Source organism: Staurois parvus, unplaced genomic scaffold (genome assembly GCF_062004578.1).
Source record: "Staurois parvus isolate SC_StPar_1 unplaced genomic scaffold, SC_StPar_1.0 ptg000169l, whole genome shotgun sequence".
Taxonomy (NCBI): Eukaryota; Metazoa; Chordata; class Amphibia; order Anura; family Ranidae; genus Staurois; species Staurois parvus.
Window position 1 is genome coordinate 7,135,789 of NW_028317965.1, and position 12,208 is coordinate 7,147,996.

General features: G+C 40.1%; 1 protein-coding gene across 3 annotated transcripts in view; it reads right to left on the reverse strand.

The window, feature by feature from the left end:
- Nucleotides 1–339: 339 nt before the first annotated feature.
- ASB3 (ankyrin repeat and SOCS box containing 3) overlaps nucleotides 340–12,208 on the reverse strand; it is a 279,122-nt gene continuing 267,253 nt past the window's right edge. For all 3 annotated transcript variants that reach the window (XM_089676464.1, XM_089676462.1, XM_089676463.1), the window contains 2 exons: nucleotides 11,877–12,010; nucleotides 340–742 (listed from right to left, as the gene is read on the reverse strand). In XM_089676464.1, coding sequence (XP_089532590.1) covers nucleotides 525–742; nucleotides 11,877–12,010 — 352 coding nt within the window. In that variant the 3' untranslated portion in view covers nucleotides 340–524. The remainder of the gene's footprint in view (nucleotides 743–11,876; nucleotides 12,011–12,208) is intronic.

The following is a 12,208-nucleotide window of genomic DNA, read 5'->3' on the forward strand; positions in this document are numbered from 1 at the left end:
ACATGCACCCCCTCAAAGAAGAAAAAAAAACCTCTCTAGACATAAACACCAAGCTGAGCATGTGCTGCTTATCCCAAGGCTCTGTTCGGTCAGCAGATGGATAGAAGACAGTAGAAGAAAAGGAGGATCAGAGAAGACAGGTTTCAAACATTCTTTTCATAAAATACGGAGGATTAACCCCTTAGGTCCCACAATGAGTATAACAAGCATGCTTTACTGCATATACAGACTGATTTTACTGTTGTGAGTTTAGTAACACTTTAATATCTGAATTTTCACGTGTAAGTAAACTGTAAAAGGATGCAAATATAGAGATGTATGTAGTCCGAATAAATGATGTTATATGCAGCAATTTCATGTACACTTTATTTACATTGTTTTTAATACGTCCCTTAGTCTAGCTTTCCCTATCAGCACAGCTTTGTGCAGCTCCAGGTTCCATTACAAAATAGGAATATTTACAGCCAGTATACAAAAACTGAAATCCAGCCAGGAGTCCTGTGCCAGCCATAGATGGATTTCAATCAATCACTTGCTTGGGTGATATTTTCCAGTTTATTCTCCTGAAAATTGTCTTCTGTGGAAATGCCATAGAGACTTAGCACATCAGAGTAGTGAAGATATTCTTGTAGGCAGGCAGGGATTGGCAGCTGGCGTATGTAGTCTTTAGACCGTAAACGCTCGGCGTTAAGGATGGAGCGGATCTGAAGCCGGCAAAGGTGTGTCAAAGGTGGGATAGATTCTGTGCAGGGAAAAGAAATACAAATATTAATCGTGACTTTCAATGACAATTTCATTTTAAACACTTCCGCAGCCATTGCTTCAAATCTTGATGGGATACTGATGGGAACTAAGAGACTCAAAACAGTGTCTGCAAAATGACTCAGTGTTTAGGTTATATCCTTGCTGTAAAACTTAAAGTGTATGTTCCCCTTTGCAGCTAAATTGGGATAACACCTACTTTAGATTTGTGTCCATTCACATAGCACAGTGGTCTTCAAACTGTGACCCGTGGGCCAGATACGGCTCCTTGCTTGCTTTTATTCAGCCCTTCCCACATGGAAAAAATATATATTTGAAATACTACAATTTTGGCCATATTCAATATATTTATATATATATATATATATATATATATACACACTTACATACATACATACACATACACACTGCACGTTGAAATGCATTTTTTATACTGTACATTACAAAATATATGAAAAATGTTTTAAATTTGTTTGAATATATTCTTCAGATTTTAACATATAAAAAAGTAATTTTAACGTATATTTTTATATATATTTGTAAATTCATTCCAAACATATAGATTTGTATTTTTAAAGTCATACAGTATATTTGAAAATGTATTTTTAAAAATATTTTTCTTATGTTTTGTAATAAAAACGCATTTCAACATACAGTATATATATATTTATTGAAATATATTTTTAAATATATTGATTATGGCTAAAATTGTAGTATTTCAAATATATGTCAATATATTTGGGAAGAATATTTTAAAAATATATTTCAAATATATTTTTCTTCCATGTGGGTTGGGGCACTATTTCATCCAATGATACTAACAATGAGGCATAATCCCCCCCCTCCTTCCAACACCAATGTTTGGGCACAATCAGGGGCGGACTGACAATTCATGGGGCCCCCGGGCAATAGGGGATCAAGGGGCCCCTGTGTCCTTGCCCAAACTCAAAAAAGCCTATGAAAAAGGTACCAGGGGCATCTCATGGGGCCCCCTTATGACCCTGGGCCCTGCCTGAGTTTCCAAATGGTCAGTCCGCCCATGGGCACAATTCCTCCCAATTGGACCAATGATGGAGCACAATTCCTCTTAATGACACCAACAATGGGGCACAATTCCTCTCGAAGACACCAATGATGGGACATTTGTTTTTTTTCCTCACTGACATCAGGACGTTTTCTACTCCCAGTATACCCCCTACCCCCGAAGGGCTTTGTTTGTTTGTTTAGAAAGTGTAGAGACCCCTGACATAGCATAATGTTAAACAAAGTAAATAAAAATCGCTGCTTACCATTTTAGAATTTTAGATGCTCTTTTTGATAATACCAACACTGAAAAATCCTGCTAAGTTCTCTTTGTTTATGAGGGGCCAAGCAGCTGTGCTTTCCATATTTTACCCTGTCTGCTGGCACATCTCATTTTCAGTTGTAAACTAGATTTGAACACTGTGGGATTTATTTACTAAAGCTGGAGAGTGCAAAATCATACTCACTTCTGCATAGAAACCAATCAGCTTCCAGGTTTTATTGCCAAAACTTAACTGAACAAGCTGAGATTAGAAGCTGATTGGTTTCTATGCAGAAGTGAGCCTAATTGTGCACTCTCCAGCTTTAGTAAATCAACCCCTGTCTGTCCTAACAAAGAGTTAGAAGTGGGTCTTCTTGCGTTGAATGTAAATGAGAGGAAACTCATCCTGTCCTCAGCCTTTCTACTGAGACAGACTCCCCTTGAACATGTTCAGAAATGCTTGCAGTCTGTCTTGACACCTCCTAAGAAACATCCAAAGGGTAAGGGATATTTAAAAAAAATGTGTCTATATATGTCGTGTGAATAGGAACACAAACTTATATGTGGCCTGTTCTCAAAATTAGAGTGCAGAAGTGAAAATACACATTAAAGTGACACTAAACAATATCCCTTATCTCTAAAGTAATTTTTATTCATTTTTTTTAAATTTCCATAATGCAGCATTTTGACTGCAGGGGGTGGGTCACCCATATAAGCAGACCTTGCATTTTAGCATAAGGTCCATCTTAAAGCGAAACTAAATTATATTTCTATTTAAAAACAAAAAATCCATACATAACCACTACTTCATACCCCTGTAATCTATTTTTCATTAAATTGTTTCTTAAAGTGTTTTTCTGCCTCCCTGTAATGTCCTTTATGACCTATTTCTCCTTTTCTTCCCTCACTTCTGTTTGTTTGGAAGAAGCAGTGCACATACATTAAGTTGTGATCATGTGCACTTCTCTATGCACACTACAAGTCCTATAGTCCATAATGCTAAATCCCTAGTACAGCTTTCTCAACCATGGTACCATTGAACACCGGGGTTCCTCCAGTAGTTGCAGTTCCTTGAGCAACTTATACCTCTTGGATGAGTAACCACTGACCACAATGATACTTTTAGCTTTATGTAACTGGGAATTCTTCCCAATGACCACAAATGTAAGAAGCATTCTTCCCACTGACCATCAATCAATATACAGCCCTGACCAAATGTTTTCAGAAGAACACAAATATTAATTTATCTGCAAGGAAACAAGTGCAGTCATCATTGCTTTGCACAAAAAGGGATTCACAGGCAAGGATATTGCTACTACTAAGATTGCACCTAAATCAACTTTATCGGATCATCAAGAACTTCAAGGAGAGAGGTTCAATTATGAAGAAGACTTCAGGGCGCCCAAAAAAGTCCAGCAAGCGCCATGACCATCTCCTAAAGTTGATTCAGTTGTGGGATCGGGGCACCACCAGTGCAGAGCTTGCACAAGAATGGCAGCAGGCAGGTGTGAGGGCATCTGCACATACAGTGAGGTGAAGACTTTTGAAGGATGGCCTGATGTCCAGAAGGGCAGCAAAGAAGCCAACTTCTCTCCAGGAAAAACTTCATGGACAAACTGATATTCTACAAACGGTACAGAGATTGGACTGCTGAGGACTGGGGTAAAGTCATTTTCTCTGATGAATCCACTTACTGATTGTTTGGGGCATTCGGAGAAAACCTTGTCCAGAGAAAAAAAGTTGAGCACTACCATTCATGTGTGGGGTTACTTCTCAGCCAAGGGAGTGGGCTCACTCACAATTTTGAACACGGCCATGAATAGAGAATGGTACAAAAACATCCCCTGAGAGCAACTTCTCCCAACCATCCAAGAACAGCTTGGTGAGGAACAATGCCTTTTTCAGCATTATGGAGCACCTTGCCATAAGGAAAAAGTGATAAGTTAGTGGTTTGGGGAACAAAACATCAAGATGTTTTGGTCCATGGCCAGGAAACTCCCTAGACCTTAATTCCATTGAGAACTTGTGGTCAATCCTCAAGAGGCAGGTAAACAAAAAACCCCCACGAATTCTGACAAATTCCAAGCATTGATTATGCAAGAATAGGCTGCCATCAGTCAGGATATGGTCCAGAAGTTGATTTGACAGCATGCAGAGCATGCAGAGGTCTTGAAAAAGAAGTGTCAACACTGGAAATATTGACACTTTGAATAAACTTAATGTAATTGTCAAAAAAAGCCTTTGACACTTATGAAATGCTTGTAATTATACTTCAGTATATCATAGTAACATCTGACAAAAAAATCTAAAAACACTGAAGCAGCAGACTTTGTGAAAATTAATATTTGTGTCATTCTCAAAATTTTTGGCCAGGGCTGTACTGTGAGTTGAAGATAAAGTACCTATTAGCAGGGGTCTCATGGACTCAGAGGCTTAGGTCAATGGTTCCTCAATGTTAAAAAGTTTGAGAAAGACTGCCCTGGTCCATCTCAGGAACAAGCAAGAGATAGTGGCTATGTTTCCAAATACAGTGTGACCATACGTTTATTTGGAATAAACAGTGCACTGCTCTATCCACATTACATATCTCATAGTCCTAAGTCCCTAGTCCAGTGTTTCTCAACCAGGATTCCATGGAAACCTGGGGTTCCTTCAGCACTGTGAAACATATGCCTCTCAGATGAGCAACCACTGACAATAATACTTTTAGCTTTAGGTGAGGGGGGATTCTTCCCAATGACCACAAGCATAAGCATTCTTCCTACTAACCATCAATCTAATGTACTGTGAGTTGTAGATAAAGTAATTATTAGCAGGGGTTCCCTGGGCTCAGAAGCTTAGTTCAAGGGCTCCTCAATGTGACCAAGGTTGAGAAAGTCCTTAGTCCAGCATTTCTCAATCAGGGTTCCATGAAAACCCGGGGTTCCTTGAGCAATGAGAAACTCATGCCTCTCAGATCAGCAACCACTTTAGCTTTATGTAGGGGGAATTCTTCCCAATCACCACAAATGTAAGGAGCATTCTTCCCACTGACCATCAATCTAATGTACTGTGAGGTGTAGATATAGTAGTTATCATGGGTTTCCTGTACTCAGAAGCTTAGTTCAATGGTTCCTCCATGTTAAAAAGGATGAGAAAGACTGCTCAAGACTTGGTCCATATCAGGAGAACGCAAGAGAGTGGCTATGCTTCTACATACAGTGTGACCATCATTTGTTTGGAATGATCTGCACTGCTCTAGGCACACTACAACTCTCACAGTCATTATCCCATCTCAGGAATGAGCAAGAGAGGGTGTCTACGTTCTTACAAACAGTGGGCCATAGAGAACAAATGTAGCCACCCTCTAACAGGAAGATGGATCACTGCAGCAAGAAAAAAAATGGAATTCTGAGATTTGGAGGAGACTGGGAGCAATAGAATGAACTTTTTGAAGTTAAGAAGAAATACTTGAATAGATTTAGTTTTAGTTTAAAAACCAGAGTTTATGGTCACTGTAAGGCCTCATGCACGCAGGATGTGCAAAAAAACTCCCCTGAGAAGCTGTTCTCCTGGCAGCAGCAATTTTGCAGAAAAACCGCCTGACGCTTGTAAAAGTATCTAACGCTTATAAAAGCATTTAGGCGCATTTGCAAAAGTCAAGCGCTTGGCCATTAATTCATATCATTGGCCAGAATGATCATTTATTCTGGCCATTGAAACCGCTTAGCATGTAGACGCGTTTAGCCATTGCTGCTCCTGGACACACTGGCTCTGGGGGTTTTTTTCCCTGCTGGTAAACGCTACTGCTAATTAAAGCTTTTAAAAGTCTATGTGTGCATGGACACATAGGATAACATAGAGGGCCATTTGCAAGCAGTAAAAAAAATGCCTGACGCCCCTAAAAGTGGCTGCATAAAAGCCCTGTGTGCAGGAGGCCTAAGGCAACAAGACCATAGCTGGCCTCAGGTGCAGAAAGGAATGATTTCTCAGCTATGGTGTGTTTTTTTATGTAGTATTTTTACAAAGAGGTAGGGGGCTATTGAAAATCAGTTTCTTGTTTTTCAATGCACAGACTTTGTTAAATATATGTACTATTTTTATGCCAAGACCTCAGACTGTGATCCCGTATCACGCTTCTTTCAATTAACTTCAGTACTTGTGGTTGACTAGGCAACATTGTCACTTTCCTAAGTCACCTTTATCCTTGTGTGACACGTCCCCTGGCTGCACTTCAAAAGAAGTTCAAAGCCTTTTCCAGCAACCATCATCTCTTGCATAGATAATTACACAAGGATTACATTTTTTTTTTTTTTAGTAGTCCTCGTATTTCCAGGATTACATTCGGAGTACACGACTAGAGTTGGGATTGCACTTTTGCTGGTGTTTGAGAGTCTTAAACTCAGCTACAACGTGTTCAGATGGCAGCCAGGAGGTTTATGATTGTCAAGCTTGTTAAACAAGCCAAAGCTCCTCTCTAACTTTATGTACTGACAGGAAACATTGGAAATCATCGTTCATAAAGTCTGTCAGCATTGGACTGTAAAAAGAAAAAGAAAAAAAAAAGAAAATCTACTCGTCCTATTTATAGCTTGAACAGTTTTGAAACTCGTATGTTTACAAAAAGGAAGTTTCCATATTATATACACCGATCAGCCATAACATTATGGGGTTGATTTACTAACGGCAAATAGACTGTGCACTTTGCAAAGTGCAGTTGCTCCAGAGCTTAATAAATGAGCTGAAGCTCTGCTGACTTCCATCATCCAATCACATGCAAGCAAAAATACTGTTTTTTAAGATTTTTCATTGGATATTCTTTGCAAAGTGAGGGCTATATTTAATTTATCAAACTCTGGAGCAACTGCACTTTGCAAAGTGCACGGTCTATTTTCCTTTAGTAAATCAACCCCTATGATCACTGACAGGTAAAGTGAGTAACATTGATTATCTTGTTACAATTGCACCTGAAACTGGGTGGGATATAGTAGGCATCAAATGAACAAGTTGTTCCTGAAGTTGATGTGTTGAAAGCAGAAAAAACGGTCAAGCATAAGGATTTGAGCGAATCGGACAAGAGCCAAACTGTCATGGTTAGATGACTGGGTCACAGCAACTCCAAAACTGCAGCTCTTGTGGGATGTTCTTGGTCTGCAGTGATCATGTCCTACCACAAGTGGTCCAAGGAAGGAAAACCAGTGAACTGGCAACAGGGTCATGGGCGGTCAAGGCTCATTGATGCACATGGACAGCGAAGGCTGGCCCATGTAGTTTGATCCAATAGAAGAACTACTGTTATTCAAACTGCTGAAAATGATAATGCTTGTTCCAATCAGGGGCTGACTGACAACTCATGGGGCCCCCGGGCAATAGGGGATCATGGGGCCCCTGTGTCCTTGCCCAAACTCAAAAAAGCCTATGAAAAAGGTACCAGGGGCATCTAATGGGGCCCCCTACTGACCCCGGGCCATAAGGCAGTGCCTGAGTTTCCAAATGGTCAGTCTGCCCCTGGTTCCGATAGAAAGGTACCAGAACACACAGGACATCACAGTTTGTTGTGTGACTGTGTAGCAGGAGACTGATTAGGTTGCCCATGTTGACCCATGTTCCACAGCCAAAAACGTCTACAATGGGCATGTTAATATCAGAACTGGACCACAGAACAATAAAATAAGGTGGCCAGGTCTAATGAATTTATCAATGGTTTGAAGAACACGAGTCTGAGGTGTTGACTCCAAATTCTCCAGATCTCAATCCAATTGAGCATCTTTGGGATGTACTGGAAATAAAAGTCCGATCTTTGGAGGCCCCACCTTGCAACATACAGGATCTGCTACTGGCGGCTTGTTGCTAGATACCACAGCATACCTTCAGAGGTCTAATGGAGTCCATTTCTCAACAGATTATAGTGGGTGCTCATTATGTAATGGCTGATCAGTATATATGCCTACTACCTATAGTAGTTTAGGGTGCACCAACACTGGCAGTTTTAATTGTTCCCGGGCCTAGATCATCCCTTGGTCCAGTACATTTACGTAGTGTATGTGCACTGTTGTGGCTACTGGTTTAGTTTCCAATAACTGTCTGCAGTGTGTTAGGCCAAAGCTACATACAGTACAGGTGCAGATAGCTAAAAAAGAACACTGTTGGGAAAGGCTGTGCCGAGTGTTGCCATTATTCCATGTATTGTCCTGTAGACAGACTTGAATTTCTGCTGAATTTTGATACTAACACTGTCTGTATCTAGATTATTTGCTCGTTGCATAACATACTTTTTAAACTTCATGTAGTTTATCTTCTTTTAAATTATTATTTTAATTATTATGAAACAGATTTTTAGTACAGTCATGTCATCATATAGATGAGATTACAGCTGATTGTTTAAAACCAAAGCATTTAAGAGCAAAATCTTTTAAAATATGGCTCCTAGCTCTTTGTTTTTTATTTTCTTTGTAAATGCATCTCAAACTGCAATACTCCCCTAATCTCACTGTTCCCCGCAGGCTCAGTGCTCCATTGTCGGTCTTCTTTCGGGATAAATGACTTCCATTATCCTTCAACTATCTTACGGTCAGTGCAGAAGGCAGTCCCATGATGCCCTGGACAAACATGAATGGAGCTAACATGAAAACATTGACGCTGTTCACTATATCATTCATCTAATTCCCTCCCTGTGTCTTTTGGCCACAACCAGCGCTGAGCAATAGGCAAAAAGCACCCAGTGCATTATCTGACCAGTCCAAAGACTTCCGAAAAAGGCAAATATAAAACAAAAAGACTAAAAATTACTGTGTGGAGGCCTACAAAAAAGGGGGTTGATTGGGACCATTACAGTAAGGGCCAGGCTTTAAAGACAAATAACAGACAGAAAAATCAGATTACTTGGCATTTTATGATACTTTTGGGTGTTATTATATGATTGAGCTTGGGACACACAAAACGCTAGAGCTTTAACCACTTGCCTACCCGGCACTTTCACCCCCTTCCTGCCCAGGCCAATTTTCAGCTTTCAGCGCTGTTGCACTTTGAATGGCAATTGCACGGTCATGCAATACTGTACCCAAAGGAAATTTTTATCATTTTTTTCACACAAACAGAACATTTGTTTTGGTGGTAGTTAATCAACACTAGTTTTTTATGTTTTTGCTAAACAAACAAACAAAAAAATTTGAAAAATGTAATACTGCCCCAAACTACATCACCGATCTGGTATCCAAATACCACCCAAAACGTACTCTTCGCTCCTCACAAGACCTCCTAGTCTCTAGTTCCCTGTACTCCTCCTCCCATGCCCATCTCCAGGACTTTTCCAGGGCTTCCCCCATCCTCTGGAACTCCCTACCCCAATCCATGAGACTGTCACCTACTCTCCTCACCTTTAGGCGCACCCTGAAAACTCTCTTCAGGGAAGCCTACCCCGCCCTCAGCTAATTACTGAACTCCTCCACTCTTCCTACCACTCCATCCCCCACAGCTATTTCCTCCTGTACCACTATCCCCCCCCACCTAGATTGTAAGCTCCAAGGAGCAGGGCCCTCGAACCCCTCGTGTATTGAATCGTATTGTTATTGTACTGTCTCCCATTATAATGTAAAGCGCTGTGCAAACTATTAGTGCTCTATAAATCCTGTAAAATAATAATTTGAAAAAAAATAGACGCCCTACCAGAACTGGACGACCGCACTGTAGCCATCATTCAGCTACAGTGCGTTCGGCAAGTGGTCAATGGCTCATCGCTAAAGGAGTTCAAAGAAAACATTAAAAAAAAGAAAGAAGGGACTGAGAAGAAATCAGTAGGAGTCAAAAAACAGTCTTGTCCATTTTGCTTCTAGCCCCACAACAAGCTAGTTACCCAGGGGATCCCTAGGTCTTTTAGGACCTTAGCAATACATAAAATATAAGAAGCAAAATCTTGAAGGTTCTTAACCACACTTTGCTTCTCACACCTGTTCACCCCCTATGGACCCGAGCCATTTTTACATTTCCGCTATGGACCTTTTTATTCGGCAATAACTTTGTCTTTACTAAATATAACAAGGTAATAAATATAATTTTTTTTAAGGACAAACAAGGTTTTCTTTTCATGATATTGTCTTGCAATAATATTTTTTTCTTTGAACAATAAAACCCAACAAAACCAAAGAAAAATGCACCTTTTCTTTTATTTGATTAGCGTTAATTTAAAAACAAATAGTGTTACTGCACATAAAAAGTGCGCATTGTATTCTCTAACTTGTCCTGTTTAAAATGACACTTGAAAAATTATGATTCTGGTACAAAACATTACAAAGGTATTTACAAATGAAATAAAGTGGTATTTTTTCCAATTTTGGAAATATATGTGTACAAATATTAACAAACAACACAAAAGCAAAAAGAGTTTAAATATTAACAGTTAATAAAATAGAAACAAACAAAAAAAATTTGGCAGGAAAATAATAGATGAAGAGTGAAGGAGACTAAGGAGTTAATTAGGGATGAATTTTTTTACTTGTCAGATTGCTTTAACTGACATTATTTGCAGATCAACCCTTTGATCTGCAGATGAATGGACAGAATGATACAAAAGTAACAATATGTAACTTTGTATCTTTGTATAAACTGTCTGGAACAGTGTTGTTTATAAACACTGATTCAGGCTACTTTTTGAAAGCTACAGCTGCCAACTTCTTCTCTGGGTATACAGTAATGCAGCTTTGATTAAACACAGCCAACAATTACTGCAGAGCAGAGAAACTGGATGTGCTACATACTCCCTGTGCACAATGATGAAGTTTTTTTGGCCATGTGTAGCACACACAAAGTCTGCAACCAGTTAAAGAGATGGATGGTGTAAACTACACAATTTGTCAAACATTTAAAAAAGCCAGAATTCCTTCATTGCACCTGCTTTATTCAGTGGTTCAGAAAGCTGAAGCCCAAGGCATATACATTGGCATCCATCAAGTTAAAGAAACTCCTCCATTAAAATACATAGCTTCCTGCAAACAAGACATGGAATACAAACCCTCCTGCTGCCAACGCTGCTCATCTCTGCAGTAGTGTAAAGAAATCGCCAACTGAAGATCCTGCGGAATCCAACACTTCTGGGAGTGTTGGGTTCTTGGTCCCCTGCTGCTCTCAGTGGTTTGATCTGCCTTCCCCTATGTCAGTAATGTATCCTGCAGTGACACAGGGCCAATGGAAGGAACCACAGTGCACAGTGGGGTACCAGGAAACCAACACTTACAGAAGAGTCTTCAGGATCCTCAGCAGGCTTTCACTCTTAACTTCTGCATGGATCGATGGCATGGACAGACGGAGAAGAGAGTATTCCATGTCTTCTTTGCAGGGAGCCATTTAATCTGAACTTTGATTTTAGAGACAGAGTAGCTCAAAAATCTGTTCGTGCAGTTATAAGAAAAGGGATTTCTATACTGTATTCAGACGCCGCTAACAAGGTGCCTCTGCATGAGGCCCGACGCTAAGCAATGTGAGTACCAACAATGGGATATAAATAGAGATAGATGATTGAGCTTAGCGGGATTTATATTTATCCATTTAACTTTTAACCAAAAGAATCTCTAAAAGATGTGTCAGCTTTGCTTCCTTTTAATCATGACCGCACATACAGTACATTCTAATTTACAAATGCTCTCCTGAACCTTCCCAGCAACCTATGGGGCGAAATAACAGTTTTATTTTTGGTTCCTCTTCTTGCAGCCGCGCATTAGAAATGTACAGACAGCCTTCACACGTCTCATTCCGTCCTTTGCTGCCGCAGCCCTTTGCAAATGCCCTGAAGAGCTGTTTCCCCTCTAATCATAGTAAACGGAGGCGCAGAGAATTCATTTGACAGTTGTTTACTTACCGAAATGCTTCTGTGGAATCCAGGTGAAATATTCTGCGTGGGTGGACAGGAGCAGCTCCACATCTGCAGAGAGCCTCTTCCAATTAGTGAACTCCAGAGTAAAATTAAGAATGTCATCATTTACAGAACGGATCCTGCACAACAAGAAAACTAAATTATAACAAGCTCCAATATAATCCAGGGTGAACACAAGCTAGCATGGCTCCCATTTCCTCCACCGCTAGAAGGGAAAATATGGCTTGTGTCTGCCTAGAAGTAGGGCACAGGTAATCTGCCATGGCGGGCGAAGCATATGGCCACACGTTACTATTTGTGAATATTCTGCCTTTTCG